We start from the raw sequence: 24956 nt of genomic DNA on the forward strand, positions 1-24956 counted from the left end.
GGCTATAGGGGTAGTTTATTGGGGGAGGGGGAGCCCCACAAGTACATATTTTGAAACACACTTGCCTCAGACCTCCCCCGAAATAAGGGACTGGGTCCCATTAAGATAATTGAAAGAAAAAAAATATATTATTATTTATTATATAACAATGTCAACATTAACACCAAGACAGGCAAAAGAATCCAACTATGAGCTGGGAGGAAGCACTTGATGAGGCAAGACTCTGGAGATCAAAGGATGGAGGCGGGAAGGGCGTCTCCGGTGGTAGGAACGTGGCTGGTGACGAGTGCGGTGGTCACAGGGGGTGAGAGCCATCTCCTTTTTGTTTGTTTTTTTAAGTTTTGAGACAAAACAGCAAAGTCATATTTTCTGAATTGTGGTTTCAAGCGACTGATTAGATCAGCGTCCAGGGGTCTGGAGTGCAGACGTGAACATGGGGTGACATGAAAAATCTTGTCCGTGGGGTTCTCCGTGCTACTGTCTCTGTCTCTTTCTCTGGCAAATGTCTGTGGTGGAGCAAGACTCGCTCTAGCTGCTGTCACTCCACTCTGGCACCATGCCAACTCCGTGCACAGAGTGATACTGGTGTGGGGACAGTGTCCTCGGCACGCTGTGAGAGTAGAGGAACTCGGGAGGCTGAAGGCCGCCGGGGGACTGGAGGCCAGTCTGCGGCCCACACTGCCTGACCACAGGCTGGTGGGCCACGGAGGTCTGGTGCTGGAACATACCCTCCCCGAGCTGTGGGGAGCCGTGGTTGGCCACGCCAGCCAGCCGGGGGACCAGGGGCCCCGAGGTGAAGTGAGCGGAGAAGTGCTGGTACGGCAGCCTGTCCATGGGCTGCACCGTGGTGACGGTGCAGCTGCTGTAGGAAGGCATGCCTGGCCATGTGTTGCAGCTGATGTCCTCCAGGCTGGGCACCGGCTCGCTGGGCGGTGCCGAGCTGGCGTACATGCAGGCCTGCCGCTGGGCCGACTCAGTCCTGTAGGAGGCGCCCAGGCCCTGTTGTTGGGGGTAGCTGGTGCGGTAAAAGGGGTCCTCGTCACTGGGCGACGTCTCCATGTAGGGCTTCTTATAGGGATGCTCTGTGGTGGAACATTCTTCATCTGCTAAGACAGGAAGAAAGAGACCAGTGAGGCCAGGTTCAGCCGCCAGAAAGCTCGAGGCTGGGAAGGCCATTTGGCGAAAGAACTGGAGAATAAAGTCTGGGAGAACAGCTCCAACCTCCAGTCAGATAAAAAGGGGTGGACTGTAATGGTTAAGGTCCTGGACTATGGAGTTCTAGGCAAACAATTTGACCTTTCTGAGCTCAAACTCTTCATGTGTGAAATGGAAAGGATAATAACAGTCCAGGGCCCAGGTGCATGAAAACATTCAATGAATATTAATTATTATAATTCTCTTCCCTCCTCCTCAGAATGTAAATTCCATAAAGGCAAGACCTTGTCTGTCTTCCAGTTCCAGGTGCTGCTGAGCTGACTCCGACTCATGGAGGTCCCATGCATGTCAGAGTAGAACTATGCTCCACAGGGTTTTCGAGGGCTGATTTTTCGGAAGTAGATCGCCAGGCCTTTCTTCCGAGACGCCGAACCTCCAACCTTTAGATAGTCAGCAGCCAAGCATGTTTACTGTTTGTACCACCCAGGGACTCCTTGTCTGCCTTATCCATCATTATATTCCCAGACCCTGGAACACACTATACATAGTAATAATAATAATAATAGCAATAATAACTGTAAATGCAAACACTTACATGGTGTTTACTCTGCCTGGCACTATTCTAAGCACTCTGTATAAGGTAACTCATTTAATCCTCACCACAACCCTATGAGGTAGGACCTATTATTATCCCCATTTTACAGATGAAAGAAGTGAGGCACAGAGAGCTTAAGGAACTTGCCCAAGGTCTTACATGGCTGATAAACTGTGGAGTCAGAATTAGAACCTAAATAGTCTAGGTACAAAGTCCTTGCTCCTCAGAGAAGATGTCCTTGCTACACAGATAAGAAATGCAATAAATATCTGTGGGATAGATGGATGGGGTGGGTGGGCCGGTAGAAGGATGGGTGGGTGGGTAAGTGGATGGTTGGATGGGTAGGTGGGTGGGTGGATGGATGGATGGACGGATGGATGGATGGGGGGGTGGGTAGGTGGGTGTGTGGATGGATGGATGGACAGACGGATGGGTGGGTGGGGGGATGAATGGATGAGTGGATGGATGGGTGGGAGTTTAAATGAATTCCCAAAGCCCCTCCTAATACCCAGTACACAGTTAATGTTTGTTGAATCAGTACAAATTAATGCATTGCTGCTTCCTGGCTAAGCAAGTTACTTCCCTTTTCTATGCACTAGTTAAGCCCTGTCCAAAACAGTAGTGTAGGACAGTGGAGATAGTTCTGTCCCTGAAAGAGGGTCTTCCTTAACCGTTTTGACATCACTGACTCCTTTGTTGCTGTTCTTAGGTGCCATCAAGTCAGTTCTGACTCACAGCAACCCTATGTACAACAGTGCACATCGTCCTTGTCCCAGTCCATCTTTGCAAGCCTCTGTATCAGGCTTTTTATTGGGAACCTGAGCTGTAAGCAAGGGAGGCTGACACTGCGACTAGAAGAAGCCCCTTGAGGATGTACCGTATTTTTACGCGAATAACGCCTGTATTGTATTTTTGCCATCCGCACAATCCCCTTGCCCTGGGCTGTTTTCATAGGAAAGCTATGCCACGCATTATGTATGTGGGCGCATTGTTTGCAAAAATATGGTAAAGCTAAGATGTCATTTACTCCACAGTAAATCTTATGGTTTTGGATTGGATCCCCAACCTGGATAGGGTAGCTTGGGGTGCATTCCACCAAACACCACCTTCATCTGCATCATTCTCCAAGTATGATTACCCTCACAGGTAAGTCAAAAACCTCCCCAAACCAAACAGCAGGAAGCAAATCAATTTTCAGCTAGACTCTTTCTGGGACACATCTGGGACCCACAGGATACCTACACATCTGAAAAAAAAAAAAAGAAAAATGCAGTCACTCTCCCAGGTGTCATGCCAACCATCCAGATGTTTGAAAACATCCAGATGAGCGAGTGGTCACATTTTCCACCCTTGAACTGGGCAGTTTTGGGGGGATCTTGGATACATAGCCACACTCAACTTGTTTTTTGTCCTCGCTATCACCTCCCTTGGTTCCTCTCCTCCTAGTCTTCCTCCCACCCCCTAAATTCATAAATCTGAATTTTTCCATTGTTGCCGGAATCATAACCTTTGGGTTTTCCATTTAACCAGGGCGTTCCCCTTTTCAATAATAGAAAGTACAGCTGCAGGGTACCCTTGGCAAGAGGAAAAGAAAAAAAAAAGGGGGGCAAACTAATTTGGAGTTTCAGATTCCCTTCCAGATTTGTTAACAAGTTTAAAAGGAAAAGAATAACATGAAAAAGGCCAGAGCACATTTTGGAAAATCGTAAAATTACACATTCCAGTCTTTAATACCCCAACAAACTGACGCAGGGCCCTAAGAGAAACTGGAGCCTGACTTATTGATAAAAGTGGGTTCTGAGCCATCTCAAATTCCTCTCAGGCCTCATCACCTCGTAAAGAAATTCCAGAACAAGGACCCAAATTTCAGGTCGTTCTTGATACATGCTCTGGATGTAATCTCTCTGTGTTGTTTATCTGGCTTTGCTTTAATTTCTTTCTTTTTATTAGCGGCCCAGTAATGTTCAAAAGCAGAGACTTCTCTCTTCAGCCAAGTCATATTGGACTTCTGTGGCTGGGGAATGGGTTGTAGTCAAGCACCAAGCCTTCTAACAAGATGAGCATACAACTCAGTTTCAGAAAGCTGTATGTTAACAGCGATTTGTTATATTCCAACTCTCCTGAACCCAACCGAGTCTCTTTGATGGCAGTAAAGCTCTTTCCTGATTCCAACCACTGATGACTGCATAAACCAAACACCAGTTGCTATCAAGTCAACTGTGACTCATGGCAACCCCATGTGTGTCTGAGAACTTTGCTCCATAAGGTTTCCAATGGCTGATTTTTTAAGAAGTAGATCATCAGGCCTTACTTTGAGGCACCTCTGGGTAGACTTGAACCTTCAACCTTTCAGTTGGCAGCTGAGCAGGTTAATCGTCTACACCACCCAGGGACTCCAATCATCCAATCATTGTACAGCACTGTGAAAAACCCTGGTTCCTTGCATTTTTCTAGATGCTTTTGATTCTGGATAAAGTGGCCTTGACGATGAGTTCAGAGCACAGGTTTTAGAGCAAGAGCTATGGCTCTGACGCTCACTGCCCTTGGGTAAATCACTGGACCCTCCAATCTCAGCGGTCTTGACTATTAAGTGGGAATAATATCAACATTTCTTGTGAGAATAATGAGATGATAATAAGTTCAGTCTAGTTTCTTCCATCTTCCTTGCACATAAAGTGAGTGTTCAAGTCTTATCTGTCCAAATAACCCTGGTCTACTATCCTTTGCTGCTTTTCCCTCTTGGGTGACTTGACAGATTGCTCCGAGAAAGCCATCTGGTACTTGAAGTTTTTTGGGGTGGATAACCGGAAAACTCACACAACTGCTTTCTAATCATTCATCCCATTGAGCAAATGTTTTCACACTTCCAAAATGGGTCACTTCCCTTGCTGGTTGAGTTAGAAGAAAGACTGTGGTCTTGGCTTCATGGAGACTCTGGCGCCCAGAGTGGTGAACGGTCACTCCCTAGCTGAGTGACCTTCAGCAAGTCAGAATCGGGACTGGAATTCAGGTCTCCTGACTCTCAAAACAGTGCTCTTCCTGACAGATGCCCCCAGCCTTTCAGCTTTCATGCAGCCCATTGTGTTCAGGGGACATAAAAAGGTGGTGACCTTTGACCCTTATGGATTGGCTAATTGATTGATTGCTTGATTTTGTGTGTGTGTGTGTGTGTGTGTGTGTGTGTGTGCGTGTCCCCATGCCCTTAGTTTAAATGGCAATGGGAAAGACTGGAACGGTATTGTAGGCAGATTCTCGACTGAGACTCAAAAGACAAAAGACACTGCTTCAAATCTCAGTTAGCCACTATCTGAAATCAGTAACTTTATTTATTTGCTTATTATCTGTCTCCCTCAATTAAAATACAAGTTTCATGAGAGCAGGAGCCTTTTCCATCTGGTCCTACATTGTATCCCAAGCACCCAGCACAGCGCCCAGTACAAAGTGGTTGCTGTTGAGTCAACTCTGATTCCTGGGGACCCATACGTGTCAGAATAGAACTGTGCTCCATAAGGTTTTCGATGGCTGGGTTTTGGGAAGTAGATCACCACGCCTTTCTTCCAAGGCACCTCTAGGGGGACTCGAACCTCCAAACTTTCAGTTAGCAGCCAAGCACGTGAAGCATTGGTACCACCCAGGGACTACAGCACATAGTAAATACTCAATAAATATCTCTTTGGTGGATGAATCCTAGATCTGCCACTCACCAGCCACATAACCTTGAGAATCGAACTCATTCTCTTAGTCCTCTGTTTGCTCCCAGCAAAATAGGGGTGAAGGACATCCCCGCAGCTCAAAGACTGCGGTGAGCATGTCGTAAAGGAAAAGATGTAAAACTGCTCTAAAAAGGCAAACAGCGATGAGAAAATGCACCCTGCAAAACCCTTTACGATACAAAATTCCCCTTTCCCCTCCCCATCTCTGACTTCCCTTTGAAAATCCAACTCAGTATATGGCTTTGCCCTATAATCTTTATTTGAGTTGCCTTTGGTTTCAAAAGTGGGGAGTCAGGCTGGGAGGGGTGAAAGACAGACAGACAAGCGCACTCCCAGGACCCTGGATCCGGATTTGATTGAGTGGCATTGATAAAAGCCCTTCCCGGCTTTTTTGGCTCCATCCATCGGCAGAGATAGTTTGGAGACAGCCAGCTGCAAACACAAGAGAGCCCTCTGGCCTGCCTGGCCCTTTGACATTTCAGTGGGCCTGACTCCTAGACACGCTGGACAGGAGGCAGACAATGAGGGGAAGTCAGATAGTGGAGCAGGCAGGGGCCAGGGGGAAACCACCCAAGGAGTTATCACTTAGCGGGAATCCCAAACTGGAAGGAAACCTCCGCTGATTCCTTATCACTTTACAGTGTGGAGGCTGATGATGAATTGCTTTTTGTTGTCTCTGAGGCGGGACAGACGGAGCTTGGCTGGAATGTTCCCTGTCCCCAAGAGCTCCCTTTTGCGGGTGGAGGGAGGTGAGAAGGGCAGAGGTTTGGGGATGGCTGAAAGAAATTCTGCAGGGTGCACAGCCTTAGTGTGAATTTGGGACCAGGCCCCGCAGTAGCTGGATGACTTTGGGCAAGTTACGCGATCTCTCCCAGGCTCAGTTTCTGCGTCTGTGAAAAGGGTTAGTTCTTCACCTCCTTATCTCCAACCAGGCGCTAAGGCCCAATTCCGTCCACATCCCTGTCTTCTCCCCACACGCTGGTCTGAATCATCATCACCTCACGCCTCTGACTCCCCAACAGTCACACATCAGGGTTCTGGCATCAATATTCGTCTCCTCCAATCACAGCATAAAAACAAAACCCGAATTACAGCACTCACATGTTTAAAACCCTCAGCCCTCCAATGGCTGTCTACTGGTGTTCAGATAAAATCTGAAGTCCTTCAGGTGGTCTGCAAGGGCTGGCAGGATGCTGGCTCTGCCTTCTTTTATTGTTGCTGTTAGCTGCTATTGAGTGGCCCCAAGTCACGGTGACCCTGTGAACAGCGGAACTAAATGCTGCCCAGTCTTGCGCCGTCCGCACGATTGCGTACAGATTGGACCATTGTTATTCACAGGGTTTTCAGGGTTGATTTTTGGAGGTAGATCACCAGGTCTTTCTAACTAGTCTGTCTTAGTCTAGAAGCTCTGCTGAAACCTGCTCAGCATCGTGGCAACACTCAAGCCTCCACTGACAGCGGGGTGGTGGCTGCACTTGAGGTACCTCCCTCAAGTCTTGTTTCCCACCTCTTCCCCCTTGCTCTGGGCTCAAGGCACCCCATACTTTTGTTCCTTCCCCAAAGGCAGAAAGTTCCCCCTTTGCCCGAGGGGATCCTTTCTTCTATGCCTGAAAACCTACTCACTGGTATCTGCAAGACCTTACGCAGAGTGAGATTAGTCAGTTGCAAAAGGACAAATATTGTATGAGACCACTATTATAAGAACTCTAATTAAAGTTTAAACACAGAAGAAAATATTCTTTGATGGTTACAAGGGTGGAGAGGGAGGGATACTCACTAACTAGGTAGTAGACAAAAATTTTTTTAGGTGAAGAGAAGGGCAACACATAACACAGGGATAGTCAGTCCAACTGGACTAAACCAAAAGCAAAGAAGTTTCCTGAATACAGCCATATGCTTCAAAGGCCAGAGTAGCAGGGATGGGGGTCTGGGGACCATGGTTTCAGGCGACTTCTAGGACAATTGGCATAACAAAATGTATTAAGAAAATGGTCTGCATTCCACTTTGGTGAGAGGCATCTGGGGTCTTAAACGTAAGCAAGTGGCCATCTAAGATGCGTAAGTTGTTCTCAGCCCACCTGGAGCAAAGGAGAATGAAGAACACCCAAGACACAAGGTAAATATGAGCCCAAGGGACAGAAAGGGCCACATAAACCAGAGACTACATCAGCCTGAGATCAGAAGAACTAGATGGCGCCCGGCTACCACCAATCACTGCCCTGACAGGGAACACAACAGAGAATCCCTGATGGAGCAGGAGAACAGTGGGAAGCAGATCTCAAATTCTCATAAAAAGACCAGGCTTAAATGGTCTGGCTGAGACCAGAGGGACTCTGATGGTCATGGTCCCCGGACCCTTTGGTAGCCCAAGATTGGAACCATTCCCAAAACCAACTCTACAGACAGGGATTGGCCTGGACTATAAGACAGACAATGATGCTGGTGAGGAGTGAACTTTGTGGCTCAGGTAGACACATGAGACTATGTGGGCAACTCCTAGCTGGTGGTGAGATGAGAAGGAAGAGGGGGATAGGAGCTGGTTGAATGGACACAGGGAATACAGGGTGGAGAGGAGGAATGTGCTGTCTCATTAAGGGGAGAGCAGCTGGGGGTGCACGACGGGGTGTGTATGGCTTTTTGTATGAGAGACTGATTTGATTGGTAAATTCTCACCTAAAGCACAATAAATAAATTTTAAAAAAGAAAAACATGCCAAAAAAAAAAAAAAAAAGCTACTCACCTCCCCTCTTTTCCTACTCAAATCCAGCTCTTTTTGGATTTCAGCTTAAATTCTTCCCCGACCCCAGGCCCCAATCTGACACCCTAGTTTGATATTTGTTAGCCCTTTGAACACCTCCTTTAAAGCATTCAATCACAGTTTTAATTAAATGGCTACAGTTAGTTAAGGGGCAGTGGTGGCTCAGTGGTAGAATTCTCACCTTCCATGCAGGAGACCCAGGTTCGATTCCCTCCAATGCACCAGCTACCACCCATCTGCCAGTGGAGGTTTGTGTGTTGCTATGATGCTGAACAGGTTTCAGCCGAGCTTCCAGACTAAGACAGACTAGGAAGAAAGGCCTGGCAATCTACGTCCAAAAACTCAGCCAATGAAAACCCTACAGATTACAACGGTCCAATCCACAGCTGATTGTGGGAATGGTGCAGGACCGAACAGCGTTTTGGTCCATTGTGCATGGGGTTGCCATGAGTCATGGTAACTTGATGGCAGCTAACAATAGCAACAACATAGTTCGTTGTTTGCAATGGTGGGAGCTTCATAAGGGCAGAGGAGGTGGCTACCTAACGTTCTCCGGGCACTTAGACGTGCGAGGCACTATTCAAGGTGCTTTACATGGATTATCTCATTCCCTCTCATAACAACCTTATAGGTTCGGTGCTATTGTTATCCCCATTTTGCAGAAAAGCTAGTTGAGGCCCAGAAAGGTGAAGCCATTTGCTCATGGTCACATAGCTAAAAAGTGTCAGCTATTGGAATTACTACTGCACTGAACCAGTCTGCCCTCTATCCCCGACTCCAGCATCCCCAGTGGCCACGCCATGTTGATCTCATGTTCTCCTGACACTCCTGCTAAGCGACCCATGAAAGTCAACAGCTCACAGAATCAAAAGACATTCATTAGCCTTTCGTTCAGAGCCTTCCACCGCATCCTTCAGGAATGCGTTCTCAAAAATGCCACTGTAAGTATCAAATCTAAAAAGCGCCTTGAAGCTTTTTAACATTTTCCTCTCCTTCTTTTGGTCTGGCATTAATTTCATCAACAGAGCTCCCTAATGCAAAACTTGTGAGGCTTGACATGGCCCCCAGAGCAGACTCTCGAGTGAAGGATGGTATTTTGAGATAGTAGCTGATAACCAAAAACAAACAAAAAAAACCAAACCCATTGCTGTTGAGTCGAGTCTGACTCATAGCGACCCTATAGGACACAGAATGGGATGCCCCATAGGGTTTCCAAGGAGCAGCTGCTGGATTTGAACTGCCGGCCTGTTGGTTAGCAGCTAAGCTCTTAACTAGTGCACCACCAGGGCTCCTAGTAGCTGACAAGCCAAGGTAACAGGCAGTATAGGGTGATGGTTAAGGGTACAGGCTATGGAGTCCACAGACCAGGCTTAGTTTTGAATCCCACCTTCAAGACCTACCATGAGTCATTTCACCTTCCTCAGCTTCCCTATTTGTAAAGTGGATTAATACAGTCTTACAAGAAATACAGCCAGAATGCTCCTTAGAAGCGAAGATGGCGAGACTTCGTCTTACTTACTTTGGACAGGTCATCAGGAAAGACCAATCGCTAGAAAATCCTTTTCTATCAGGATTGACATCCTGTCAATGTTTGGTAAAGCTGAGGGTCAGTGAAAACGAGAGAAACCCTCCATGAAACGACGCAAAAGCCACAACCATGGATTCAAACATACCAACAATCATGAAAATGGCGCAGGACCAGGCGATGTTTTGTTCTGCTATACGTAAGGTCACCATGAGTCCGGGCTGACCTGACAGCAAGCAGCTAACAACAGCAGGAGCAGGAGGGCTATTAACAGCGTTGTTGAGAAGGCTTTTTTAAATATAATATTAATAAATAAATATAACATAAAACAGAACCTGTGAGCAGAGACCCATGTTCCATGGGCCGTTCTTAACCCCTGCTTGAGTCTGAAGAGGCAGCCATGTTTGCTGGCATCTGGTCCCCAGCCCATCCTGCAGCAAATATGCTGGGACTCAGGCCAGGGAGCCTATTCAAGTGATATTGTTCAGGCCCTCAGGCTCCAGGGAGTTTGAATGGGCTTCAGGCAAGTCTGGAAACCTCCGCCTCTCCCAGGTCAGTGCCCCAGCCCCATGCTTGGGCTTCAAAGCACAAGCTCAGTAAATGTCAGGTTGTCAAACTGTGACTTTCCCCGTGTGACTCCAGCTGCATGCTGGGAAGGCCACGAAGCATCCATTTCTATTGGTTCTTATTAATGATGTGTGTGTGTGTGCGTGTGTGTGTGTGTGTGTATTTTTAAATAAGGTCCAGGTGCCAGGCACTGAACTCACAAATTAGTCACTTTAACTACTGAAGTGGTAAGATACAATACCAAAAACCAAAAAACCAAACCTGTTGCCGTCGAGTCGATTGTAACTCACAGCGACCCTATAAGACAGGGTGGAACTGCCCCATAGGTGGATTTGAACAGCTGACCTCTTGGTTAGCAGCTGTAACTCTTAACCACTGTGCCACCAGGGCTCCTGAGGTATAATAGGACACTCTGAAGATGAAAGTCTGGGCCTTTTAGAACAATAACAGCTATTACTTATGAGTCGTCCTTGTACTAAATACCTAAAAACCAGCTGCCGTTGGGTCCACTCTGACTCATGGTGACCCCATGTTGGTGTCAGAGTGGAACTGTGCTCCACAGCGTTTTCAATGGCTGATTTTTTTCAGAAGTAGACCGTCAGGCCTTTCTTCTGAGGTGCATCTGGGTAGACTTGAATCTCCGACTTTTCGGTTAGCAGCCGAGCATGTTAATCCTTTGCACCACCCAGGGCCTCCATGCTAGCCACACAACAAGCACAATTTCATGGCATCAGCACACCAAGACTATGAGATGAGTCCTACCACGAGCCCTAATTTACAGGTTAAAACGCACACACACCACGGAGGCTTAGAGACATTCAGTATCTTGCCCCCATCACGGAAGTTTGCAAATGGCGAAGGCAGGATTCAACCCATTTGTCTGACTCTGGAGATCATGGGTATAAGCACTAGGCTACACAGTTCCCTCTGTGTCTGTCTTCTTGAGCCCTCTCTCAGGTGAGTAGCCTTCTCCTCGTTTTCCCAGAGACTAGCTTTCTGGAACTAGACCTGTCACTTACCTGATCATAACCAGTTATCAGTTCCCACTGAGTCGACTGTGACTAATAGCCACCCGTGTATATCGGAGTAGAACTCTGCTCCATAGGGTTTTCAGTGGCTGACCTTTTGGACGTAGATTGCCAGGCCTTTCTTCTGAGGCACTTCTGAGAGGGCACTAACCTCCAACCTTCCAGTTAGCAACCGAGCAGGTTGACCATTTGCATCACGCAGGGACTCCTAACCAATCATAGCTACTACTTACAGGGTACTACCAATACCAGGTGCTCTAGGAACTCATCGCCATTTACAGAGCAGGAAATGGAGGCTTAGAGAGGCTAAGACACTTTCCTGAGGTTTCACAAGAAACTGGTAACAGAGTCAAGATTCGAACCCAGCTCTGCCTGGCCCCCATCACTCACACCCTCCCCACTGCACCAGTCTGCAGCTCACACCAGGCAATTGCTCTATGAGCTGAACTCAAGCAAACACCCATGCCAACCCCTTCAATTCTGGCTCACAAAACAGTCCCCAGAGATTTCCCTTTTTTAAGGCAGTTCCTTTGGACTCAGATGACTTAGGAAAAAGTCACTAGTTCCTTATTTGGCAACGGAAATCACGGAGTGCCCCAGACACCAGCACAGTCTATTTAAAGAGGGGATGGGAGGGAAAATTTCAGTAGTAATTTTTTTTGGAGGGGGGGCAGTTGATCTGGAAAGGAAAGAAGAGTTCAGAGTCCATCCGGGGAGAGACGCAGGCACGTATGCCAAGGAGGTGTGTACAATTACAAGGAGGTTCCTCGTGGTATGGCTTGTAACACAGCCAGGGACTGCTGGGAGCCACCTCCCTGTCCACTAGCAGGAGGTGACAAAGTAAACTCCCCTTCAGCCTTCTAGGTGATACTCACTCTTCAGCAATTAAAAAGAATGAGATAAGTCTAGGTCTGAGAAAAGCTATCTAAAACATATTCTAAGTGAAGAAAAAAAAAAAAAGCAAGTTGCAAACCATATACATTATGATGTCCTTTATATCTAAAGAAAGAACAAAATAATGTGTGCCTGTGTGTGCATGTGTGTGTGTATGTGTGCATGCGCATGGGTGTGCACACGAATAAAATGGGCCTGGACATTTCAAATACATTTCCTCTAAGGAAGGGGCTGCAATTGGCGGCAGACATATCAAGGGAGCTTTAGTTTTACCTGCAGAGTTTGCATTTCTTACCATCTCTATGTAGTCTTGGGCTGCTTCCATTTTTTAAATAAATTAGTGTAGTCCTGCATACTTATTTTCTTTAACCAAAAGAAGGAAGAGAGAAAGGAAGACGCAAGACAGGCAGGGGCTGTCACACCCACCTTTTCTCTTGGTGCAATGGTAAATTTGGCTGTGCTCCTGGGACAAAGGGTATGGGTTGGGTGGGGGCAGAAGGTCCTGGGAGGTGCCGGAGACGCCATTCTCGCACTGATACTGGCTCCCCAAGTTGGATGAGGTGGACAGAGCCCGGGACTCGCTGCTGAAAGGACTATGGTTGGAGGCCACTTTTTGCCTCACTGTGCTCCTGGGAACCACAGGGTATTCTTTACTGAAAGAGAGAAGATGCGAAAGGAAGTTTATCAATGCCCTGACACAGTTCCACCCACTAGCCAAACCTTGGCTCAAAGAATCCACCAGAAAAGTCACAGGAGAAGAAACAAAAAGGTCTTTGATAAGCAATGCACTCCAGTTATATTCATGTACACAAAATGCCATGGACATAATATTTGGGAACTAACTTTTCATGTCTTATGCATTAGGCAAGTAGGTTTATGAATAGTTCTATACGTATGCAGAAAGGTGAATGTGCACTCCCAGCTAAAAACCCCTCTTAACATTAAATAAACATATGTGGCATTTTGGGTTATTTCAATTTATTCTATAGATACTTGGACCCCCTAGTTCCCTTTCTGGCGTAAAAACTGAAGTTGTCAATGATTTCGTTCTACTTGGATCAACAATCCATGTCCATGGAAACAGCTCTCAAGAAATCAAACGATGTATTGCCATTGGGAAAATTTGTTGCAAAAAACTTTTTTAAAGTTTTAAAAAGCAAAGATGTCACTTTGAAGACTAAAGTGTGCCTGATCCAAGCCATGGTCTTTTCAATTGCCTCATATTCATGAGGAAGTTGGACAGAAGAATTCATGCGTTCGGAGAATAACTGTTACCGTGTGCAGGGCTGATGGAAGGGTGATTTGGCTCATTCTTTCTGGAAGGCAATTTGACAGCATCCGTTTTCACAATATACAACAATTTGGACCTTGCAAACTGATTACTATGAATTTGCCTAATAAGCTGTCCTAGTCAGTGTGTAAAGATATACTTGTAAGGATTTCCTCTGAAGCACTGTCTGTAACAGGGAAAAGTTAGAAATGACCTAGATGTCATCATCCATAATTCAGTAAGCTGTGATAGAGCTAAACAATGAAATATTATGCAGCCTTAAAAAAGAATGAAAAGGCTGTATATGCACGGATATAGGAAGTTGTAGAAGCTAAGTTAAGTTGAAGAGGCAGGACGCATAACTTGACCTAAACTATGAAATGATTGCCACTGGCTACTTTTGGTAAGTAGAACTATGGTAAAACTTTTAGATCACTATTTACTTTGTGTCTATCTGTATTGTGGTTGTGGATGTTGTGTGCCATCCAGCTGATTCCAACTCGTAGAGACTCCATGTGACAGAGCAGAGCTGCCCCATAGGGCTTCCTAGACTGTAATCTTAACAGGAGCAGGCTGCCAGGTCTTTTCTCCCTTGGGGCCTCTGGGTAGGTTCAAACCATTGACCTTTTAGCTAGCAACCAAATGCTTAACCATCGTGTCACCAAAAAACCAGTTGCCGCTGAGTCAATTTCAACTCATAGTCAATTTTAGCTATAAGTCAAAGTAGAATTGTCCCCATAGGGCTTCCAAGGAGCAGCTGATGGACTCAAACTGCCAACCTTTTGGTTAGCAGCCGAGCTCTTAACCACTGAACCACCAGGGCACCACTGTGTCACCAGGGCTCCTTATATCTGTATTACTTGACTTCTTTTTTTTTCCACAGTGGGAGTTTATGAAGTCGATACAAACATTTCCATGTTGAATAATAATAATAATAAAGATGGATGGGGAGGACTAGGCATTTGGTGGAATATACCCACAAGTAGAGCAAATAGTTACAGGGTCCTGGAGTGACATGTGGCTCCCTCCAGTGTCCCCATTCATCCTCCCATGCCCCTTGGGTGAAAAAGGCAATAGAAACAGAGCTGAAAACCACACAGCAGCCCTGCTTGAAAGAAAAGCAAAAAAAAAAACAAAGATGAGGATACTCAAAGCACCCCCTCTCCCCCCAGGGGGAGTTACTACTTTAAAGTGTTAAAAAACAAAGATGTTACTTTGAAGACTAAGGCACAGAAACGGGCAGAACAAGATTTGAACCTGCTCTCAGGTCGTGTGTAGACCCAGAAAAGCTGCTGCCTCTGGGGAAATAAGCATTCTTCATAAAACCTCAGAAATGAGTTCTCTACCCCCATCAGCCCATGGCACGTGCAGCTCAATATCCACTCAAATCCTGTGAGCTCAGATAAGGCTGGTTGCCTAGTTAAGCCTCAGTTTCCCCATCTGTAATATGGGAAAATACAGAAAGCATTTAGAGAAGCCACAGGGTTCTTCCCTGAGACCCCCAGAGACCGTCTCTTCTCTGAACAACCCACCAGATTCTGATTTCCACTTAAGCATCTAAGAATCAGGGTTCAGTAAAAAGAAGAAAGGCATTGGAATCAGGAAGTTACATGTTCTACACCAGATCTGCTGTCTACTAGCTGTGTGACCTTGGGCAAGGCACTTAACCTCTCTGAACTTCAATTTCCTCATCTGTAAATTGGGAAGCTCACAAGACTGTTGAAAACAATCCAATAGAAAGTTGCACCTGGCACGCAGTAAAACTATTGTTATTGCCTTAACAAAACGATATGTGGTGGTTTCAGCCCATAAAATTTCTCAGCAAGAAACAGTTCTCTAAGCCTCTCTCCTTGACTTGGAGATCTTAACTGGGGGTGGGGGGGGGGGTTTAAAGGTGTGAACTTGAATTTGAATTTGAATTTTCATTAACCTCTAATTGAAATTTAGCATCTCCTTCCATTATGCAGTTAATCAACAAGCCACAGTGATATTAACAGCCCTAGTGACTGTTGAGCCTAGTGGCACAGTGGTTAAGTGTTCAGATGTTAACTAAAAGGTCAGTGGTTCAAACCCACCAGCTGCTCCATGTGAAACAAATATGGCAGTCTGCTTCCATAAAGATTTACAGCCTTGGAAACCCTATGGGGCAGTTCTACTCTGTCTTATAGGGTGACTATGAGTCAGAATTGACTTGACGGCAATAGGTTTTTAGTGATTGTCAATAAATAGAAATCGAATAATTTCTTATCACATTGCAGTGGTTGCACACATCTACAAATACCATTTATGCTCATTGCTACTTCCAAATTACAGTAGTTTTAGGCCTGCCACTAATTCCTGTTGCATAAGGAAGTTACAAAGTACACATATCATTATATCTCCATTTAAAAAAATACTTTGATAACTATATTGAATATGGAGCCCTGGTGGCACAGCAGTTAAGGGCTTGGCTGCTAACCAAAAAGTCAGCAGTTCGAATCCACTAGTCATTCCTCGGAAACACTATGGGGCAGTTCTACTCCATCCTTTAGGGTGGCTGTGAGTCGGAATCAACTTGACGGCAATGGGTTTAGTTTCTTTTTTTTAATTCTGAGAAGGGGTCCATAGGCTTCACCAAACTGCCAGAGGAGCCCATGGTACAAAACAGGGTAAGAAGCCCTGCCTTCGAATGAATATATATATCAATAAATTCCAAACTTCAGTCGGTCACAATTTTTGCCATGACCCAGACCATCTATTCTTCAACAATACATTTTTTTAAACTGACTTTTTTACCCAAATACATTCAGCCTCACTCTAAGCAATAATATCTGTGCAATTATGGGCTTGTGGTGCTAATTACAGTTCTTCTAATGTAACAGAAATAAATACTTAGGTTTTAAAATCAAAGAGCACACCCAAAGTCATCCCAAATACATACAGCTGTACTTATCAGTCACTGTCAGTGACCCTATGAAAGAGATACTGTTGTGGTTCCCATTTTACAGATTAGGAAACTGAGGCCCAGGGTCACAGAGCTGGAAAGAGACACAACCAGAATTCTAACTTTGACAGTCTTCTAAAAAAAAAAAACAAAAAAACTTCTATACAATCTCCTAATTGGTTGTTCCGTTTTTTTTCAAAAGTAATATGCTTTTCAAAGACGAGAAGGCAGGAAGGGACAGGAAAACTGAATGAATGGAAATGGGGAACTCCAGGTCATGAAGGGGAGAGTGTTGACACATCAAGGGGTTGGCAACCAATGTCAGAAAACAATATGCGCATTGTTTAATGAGAAACTAATTTGCTCCGTAAATTTTCACCTAAAAAAAAACAACCAAAGCCAAACCCGTTGCTGTTGAGTCGATTCCAACTCATAGCAACCCTATAGGACAGAGTAGAACTGCCCCACAGAGTTTCCAAGGAGTGCCTGGTGGATTTGAACTGCCGACCTTTTGGTTGGCAGCCGAACTCTTAACCACTATGCCACCAGGGTTTCACCTAAAGCACAATTAAAATACATATATATGTATGTATATATATATGCTTTTAGCCCACAAGCAGCCATCCAAGATACAACTATTGGTCTCTATTTGTATGGAACAAAAGAGAAAGAAGGAAACCCAAGAGTCAGAGGAGGAACAGAACTACACAGCTGATTGTCTCCATGAACCACACCTCCTCTACCTTGAAACCAGAAACACCAGACGATGCCTAGCTACCACTACCAAATGTTTTGATCAAGAATGCACTAGATGGATCCCAATAGAAAAGCAGGAAAATGTGGAACAGATCTTCAAATTCTTGAAGAATCCAGACTTCCTGGGCCTATGGAGGCTGGAGGAGTCCCCGAGACCACTACCCTGCGTTACTCTTCAAACCTTGAAGCAAAATTATCCCCTGAAGTCACCTTTAAACTAAGCTACAGCTCAGCCCCCAAAATAAAGATTGTCACCCTTGAGTATTACGTTCTTTTTTAAAAAATTATCTGTATAAGGCCAAATGGACAACAGCTATTTTAAAGCATAGACGAGAAGGTCCAAGGGCTGGGAGTTTAAGTCAATGGAAGTGAAGCAACTAGGACAGAAACAACGCGAATATTGGCACAATGTGAAGAATGTAACCAATGTCACTAGTCATTATGTTCAGAAACTGAGGAATGGGAGCGGGTTTTGCTGAGTATATTTTCACCAAAAAGAAAATAAAATATCGATTAAAAATAACAATAATAATATTCTCTTAGGGGACAAGGATTTGGGGCCCAAGGCTCCCTCCCCACTTCCTCTCCCGCTCAGGGGTGTGATGACCTCCACCCTGCATCCCTGCCTTTGCCTGTCATGTGGAATCACGTCATAGTGGTCAGGCAGGGGACGCAGAGTGTCTGCCAAGTTTCCGTGAGGCCACAGACACCCTCACGACACCCTGGAGTCTCCTCGTGGAGTTTTGCCCTGGCATGTGATATCTCAGAACTCAAGCTGGAGCCACCCTAAGCAGCCACACCAGTCAGGCTATCCCCCTGGGGCGGGGAGGCTGAATGCAATGAATTAGCTTTATAGCTCTTGCTCTGTGGTTCAGGATATGTAATGGAAAAAAAAAGAAAGAAAGAAAAATAATAATAAAACGTAAATGTTGTCAAATCTCTGGCCATTCTATTAAGGTCCGCTGACTTCTGGTCTGTCAGAGTTCCCAGAGGAAGGGAGAAATCTCTTTTATTTTTATATTTTTAATTGGGAATGTTTTGTTTTGTTTTAATTAAAGAAAATAACACCAGGAAAAAAAAAAACTGTTGGCAGAGGGAATTTACAAGAGAATGTATCAATGGACTCCGTGGAATTAGCTCCAGCACTGCCAAATTGCAAAATTACTTCTGAGCAAGGCCAAATTATGCTTTTGATTACTAACACTCACAGAAGTGACAAGACAGTAATAGTCTAATAATCACTTGCCCTTTACAGCTTGTCCCTCTCTAAAGAGCTCAAAACATCATCACCAGTCAGTCATCAACGTCTTTCTTACCAAAAACCAAACCCATTGCCATCAAGTCAATTCCAACTCATAGTGATCCTATAGGACAGAATCGAACTGCCCCATAGAGTTTCCTAGGTTGTAATCTTCATGGGAGCAAATCTCCACATCACTCTCCCAAGGAGCCGATGGTGGGTTTGACCCGCCGACCTTTTGGTTAGCAGCCGAGTGCATAACCATTGCGCCAACAGGGCTCCTCTTAAAGCCTCTCTTAGGAACTGAATGTCCACCAGCCCATTTCAGAGGTGTAGAAATAGGGGTGTGGGAGTGTGACATGACTTCTCCAATGGTATGGGGTTATAGAGGCAATGGGAAGAAATGTTAGAGCCGAACAACGGTGGGGTAATTTCCACTGGGGTCATTGACGGAAGTGAGACATATGAGGTCAATATGGCAGAGATCTCTAAAGTCTTTGGGATGAGAAGATCCAGTATGTTCCTCTACATCTTTAAGAGCATCGGTGAAGAAGGTAGGGCACAAGTGAATTAAAGTCAAAGTTGAGAAGCACCTTGTGTGTCTGGGAAGAGGGGCAGCAACAGAGGACTGCTGCTGCTTCTTCCTCTTCATCATCATCATCATCCATAATTTTCTTGAAGTGCCTCTTCATGTTCCAGACAAGCAGCCCTAGTAGCACAACAGTTAAGCACTCAGCTGCTAACCCCAAGGTTTACAGTTTGAACTCACCCGGGGGCTCCACGGGAGAAAGACCTGGCTGTCTGCTCCTGTAAAGATTACAGCCTGAAAGAACGAAGAAAACTAAAGATACAAGGGAAAGACTAGTCCAAAGGACTAATGGGCCACATCTACCACGGTCTCCACCAGACTAAGTCCAGTACAACCAGATGGCGCCCGGCTACCACCACTGACTGCTCTGACAGGGATCACAATAGTCAGTCCTGGACAGAGCTGGAGAAAAATGTAGAACAAATTCTAACTCAGGAAGAAAGACCAGACTTGCAGGCCTGACAGAGCCCGGAGAAACCCTAAAAATATGGCCTTGGGACACCTTTTAGCTCAGTAATGAAGTCACTCCTGAGGTTCACCCTTCAGCCAAAGACTGGACATAGGCATAAAACAAAATGAGACTAAAGGGGCACACCAGTCCTGGGGCAGGGGCTGGAAGGCAGGAGGCGACAGGAAAGCTGGTAATAAGGAACCCAAGGTTGAGAAGGGAAAGCGCTGACATGTCATGGGGTTGTTAACCAGTGTCATAAACAATGTGTGTACTGTTTAACGAGAAGCTAGTTTGTTCTGCAAACCTTCATCTAAAGTACAATTAAAAAAAAAAAAAAAAGATTATAGCCCAGAAAACCCTATGGGGCAGTTCTACTCTGTCACATGGGGTCACTATGAGTTAAAATCAACTCAGTGGCACCTAACAATAACAATATTCCAGGCACAGTACTAAATGCCTTATATAGCATTCCCTTATTTGATCCTGGCAAGAGCCCCACTTCACTGGAATGATTAAACTTAGAGATGCAGAAATTGAGGCTCAGAGAGGTTAATCAACTTGCCCAGATCACACAGCCAAGAAGAGGTACAGCTGAGCTTTAAACCCAGGTCAATCCTATCCTAAAGTTCTTGCCAGCTAACTTATATTTGACAGTAAGGGACTGTTGCCACCATCTGTTCAGGCAACACAACCATCCTGTTGCATATAAAGCATCCTGTTGACAACAGACTTGGACCTTTCCCAGGCAATGTCAAGATCAGCCCATCAATCGACTGTATGTAGAATCCCGCTGCTCCCTGCAGAAACAACCAGCTCCCCGCACGCTGTGGACACAGTTGGGAGGCCAGGCTCTCCAGACACACACAAGCAGGGATCCTGATTACCCCGGCTCGCTCTGGGTGTTGGAGCCCTCGGACCAGCTTCTCCCCGGCTTGCCCCCCCCACCCACATTCTGATCCACATGAGCCAGTGCAATGAATGACGCCATTGTCGCCGGGTCTGGGTTGTAAAATGTTACAAGGGAATATTGAAATCCATGGCCAAACTGCATCCTCAGCCGGCCGCCAGCTAACGAACGCCCCCGAGAACGTTTTCAACCACAGCAGACTGAATTGGCCTTTTCACGGGAGCAGGTGGCAGGGGCGCTGGTGGGTTGGGGGGGGTTGTTTTGTTTTGTTTTCCCTTAGCGATGCTTACCCAATTTCTGGCAGCCTTTTTCAAACAACTAAGGCAAGGCTAACGACTATAAAACCCCTGTTCTCATGGAGCAAATGTCTCCTCTCGCTCGCTCTTTAATCTGTGATTAAAATTTAAAAAGGGGCCCTGTGCTCCCTCAAGGGCTTTCTCGATTTATTAACCTCCTAATACACTTGGGGAAGTTATTCTAATCTAACGTGCAGGGACCCAGCAGGGCTGAAGAGGGCACAGGCCGGCAGTATTTGGCCCAGTGCAAATAATAAATAATGGCTCACTCCTTCATGTCTGTGAAGAGCTTTCCAACGTTACGCAGCTCACACCCCACCAGCAAGCTGGGGAGGAACACAGTGAATGCTGTCTGTTCCACCTCTGGTGAGAATATAAGGGCACAAAGAGGTTACATAAATTTCCCACCATTGATTCAAGCAGGTCTGTATGATTTGAGGGACACCAAGAAACCCAAAGACATCTCCCTCCTCTGGCCTTGAGCACACATTCTTTGTGATAACCTTGGTTTGTGGCCTTGGGTCCCGTTGTTAAAGTGGTTGTTGTTATCAGTTACTTTTAAGTCGGCCCCCGACTCACGGTGACCCCGTGCACAATGGTTTAAAACACCACCTGGTCCTGTGTCATCCCCATGAATGGTTGTGGATTGGACCATTGAGATCTATTACAGTTTTCATTGGCTGATTTTTGGAAGTAGATCAGCAGGCCTTTCTTCCTAGGCTCTCTTAGTCTGGAAGCCCTGCTGAAACCTGTTCAGTATCATGGTAACACACAAGTCTCCAAGGACGGATGGGTGGTGGCTGCACCTGAAGTGCATTGGCTGGGGATTGAACCCAAGTCTCCACATGGAAGGTGAGAATTCTACCACTGAATAACCAATGAGTGGGTCTCAAATTGGCTGCACCTGGGAAACTTTAAAAGCTCCTGATACCTGTGCCCACCCCCCAGAAAGCCTGATATCATTGTTCTGGGTGCAGCCTGGACATTGTTTTTGTTAGGTGCCGTTGAGTCAGTTCTGACTCATGGCGACCCTAGAACATAGCGACAACAGAACAAACATTGCTGTGTTTGAGCCGTTGTTGCAGCCACTGTACCAACCCATCTCATCGAATATCTTCCTCTTCTTCGCTGAGCCTGGACATTAGAAGTTTCAAAACCTTCCCAGAAGGACGAAGCCTTACCCAAAAGAGTACACACTGCTTAATTCCATTTTTATAAAAGTCTATAACAGACAAAACTACTCTATGGTGGAAAATATCAGAACCTTGATCACATCTGATGGGGAGGCGGAGGCAGGGATTAACCGGAAAGGTATGAGGGGATTTTCTGGGGTGATGGAAATGTATATTTAGATAGGGGTTCAGGTTTCATGGGTATATGGATTTGTCAAAAAGAGAGTGGTGTACTTAATATTTGAACACTTCACTGTATGTAATTTTTATGTAAAATAAAGAATCATAAAGAAAAATTGAATTTTAGTTAATGATGTGCTTGCTAGAGTGTTTAGGAGGTGAAATGTAATGTCTGCAACTTATTTTGAAATGCATTAAAAAATAGGATGGATGGATGGATGGATGGATGGATGGATGGATGGATGGATGGATGGATGGATGGATGGATGGATGGATGGATGGATGGATGTACAAAGGCATGGATAGATATGCAATAGAGCAAATATATAGCAAAATATTAATTGTAGAATCTAAGCAGTGGTATATGAGCTTCCCTCTAGTATTCTTCCAAATTTTCTATGTGTCTTAAATTTTATAATAAAATATTGCGGGTATTTCTCTGGATAATTGTAATGTTCAGCCAAAGTTGGGCATTATGTAAACAGTTGTCTTTCTATGCAAACCACTCAGAAGAGGGGCTCTAGGTGCAGAAAATAAGGTCATGTGCTCACATACATGTCCTTGCTCATTTTCTGGGGCCATGGGATTATCCAAGTGTGACCAGGAGATACCTCCACCAGAATCACCTCAGGGGACTTATAAATGCATAGTTCCTGGCCCCCACTAAAGCCACTGTCTTAGAATCTCTAAGAGTGAGACCACCAAATCTTCCCTTTTAACAAGCTCCCCCCAGGTAACAGTGACAGCTACCGAAAGACAGAATTCTGATTAAACTTGGATGAATAAGTGGTTTGCTCATAGGCATGTCCCTGAACAACACATGCCAAGGGAGTGAGTGGGGGGAGTAAGGGATAGGGACAGTATTGCAGGTGAGTAGGGAAGGAGGCGCCGTTCTGAGTATCCATGTCCTTGCTGACAACCATGATCAAAGATGGAAGGGAGGAACCTTCAGACAAGCCTCTGCTTCACAGCTTCACCTATGTGGGTTCAGCCTCCCAAACTCAACCCCTCTCTTGTATGACATACACACAGACTGCCATGGAGGAGACCATGTGGCTAGCCAGAACGACAGCAATAAGTGGGAAGTCCATGCCATCTCCAGAACATTGTCTTAGAAATCAGCTCTCAGTAACTGGATGTTAGTGAGACTGCCTTTAACCACCATCATGAGACTACAGAGCCTTCAGTTTGAAAAAAATGATCACTTGCAGTTATGAGCTAAAAATTCTTTTAAAATCAGGAAGTAAGGGATAGAGACAGAGAAGGCTCAAACCAAAGGATTTTAACCTTTCAGGGGAACAAGAAAAGCCCTGGTGGCATACTGGTTAAGTGCTCAACTGGTAGGCGAAAGGCTGATGGTTCGAACCCACAAGTGGCTCCATGGGAGAAAAGACCAGGCGATCTGCTCCCATAAAGATTACAGCTTAGGAAACCCTATGGGGCAGTTCTACTCTGCCCTATAGGGTTGCTATGAGTCAAAATCGACTCAATGGCACCTAACAACAACAACAGGGATCCAAGATGCCATGAATCCCTTGAAATTGTTGGAATTTTTTAAATCTATTTATTGTGTGCTGTTCAGAAGTGAGCATCCCTTGCTTTACTTGGATTTTCAAAAGGAAGTCTTAGACCAGATCAAGAAGCCCCTCCTTAGAAGGGCTCTAGTTGAGTGGCTCAAAATCAAGGCCAGCCAAACCAAGGTATCAGGGTAGCACTTTCTCCCAGTACATCAGCGGCCCACTAAGGGAAAGAGGAAATGCAGGCAGCCCCAGTATTTCCATAAAGATCTCTGAACCCATCACAGTTCCCTGAAAGAGATACAGCCACCATAAGGTAGCCTCCAGTAAAACCAAACTCACTGCCATCGAGTCAATTCTGACTCATAGCAACCCTACAGGACAGGGTAGAACTGCCCCATAGGGTTTCCAAGGAGCAGCGGGTGGATCCGAACAGCCAACGTTTTGGTTAGCAGCTGTAGCTCTTAAACACTGTGCTACCAGGGCTCCGGTAAAAACCAAAAACCAAACCCATTGCCGCTGAGTCAATTCCAACTCATAGTGGCCCTAGAAAACAAAGTAGAATTGCCCCCACAGGGTCTCTAAGGAGCAGCTGGTGGATTCGAACTGCCGACTGTTTGGTTAGCAGCCAACTCTTAACCATTGCGCCACCAGGGGTCCCCTAACGCTCCATAAATACTGCTCATAGCCAGAGGATCAGGCATTGTTCATTGCCACTCAGTGCAGAGGGAAGAAATAACTGCCAAGAAGACCTTTGCTGCTCCTTGTTGGAATTCTGGGATTTGTCTGCTGTTACAAGAAGACAAGTGGCAGCCTAGTAGGGGGAAGGGATCTTCTCCATCCTAAAGAAACCAACTTGCAGCCACACCTCTGTCCCTTAACTATCTGTGTGGCCCTGGACAAGCCAGCCTGGCCTCTGGTTTCATGAGGGCAGGGGCTTGGTCTCAACACCTAACAGCAGTCGAGCATCACTCGGGGCCAGACATTGTGCTGAGGCCTTCCCTATGTGCAGTTTTAAAACATGTCTGCACGCTTTTTGGCACTCCTTCTATTTTTTTTTTTTTTTTTTTTCTATTGAGAAGAAGCGTCCTTGTCCCTTCTCACTGAACCTGGGCCGACCTTAGTGAGTCACTTTTAGCCGATAGAACATGGCAGAGGTGATTCGGCATGATACTTGGATCCACGATCAATGCCCATGGAAGCAGCAGTCAAGAAATTGAGTGACGTATTGCACTGGGAAAATCTGCTGCAAAAGACCTCTCTAAAGTGTTAAAAAGCAAAGATGTCATTTTGAGGACTAAGGTGCACCTGGCCCAAGCCATGGTATTTTCAATCACCTCATCTGCGTGTGAAAGCTGGACAAAGAATAAAGAAGACCAAAGAAGAATTGATGCCTTTGAATTATAGTGTTGGTGAAGAA

General features: G+C 45.6%; 1 protein-coding gene across 1 annotated transcript in view; it reads right to left on the reverse strand.

Annotated features, from left to right (window-relative positions):
- Positions 1-458: 458 nt before the first annotated feature.
- Positions 459-24956, reverse strand: part of TBX5 (T-box transcription factor 5) — a 55295-nt gene continuing 30797 nt past the window's right edge. The window contains exons 7-8 of the mRNA XM_003419280.4: positions 12662-12888; positions 459-1103 (exon numbers count right to left, since the gene is read on the reverse strand). Coding sequence (XP_003419328.1) covers positions 529-1103; positions 12662-12888 — 802 coding nt within the window. The 3' untranslated portion in view covers positions 459-528. The remainder of the gene's footprint in view (positions 1104-12661; positions 12889-24956) is intronic.

This window comes from Loxodonta africana, chromosome 19 (assembly GCF_030014295.1).
Source record: "Loxodonta africana isolate mLoxAfr1 chromosome 19, mLoxAfr1.hap2, whole genome shotgun sequence".
Lineage (NCBI taxonomy): Eukaryota > Metazoa > Chordata > Mammalia > Proboscidea > Elephantidae > Loxodonta > Loxodonta africana.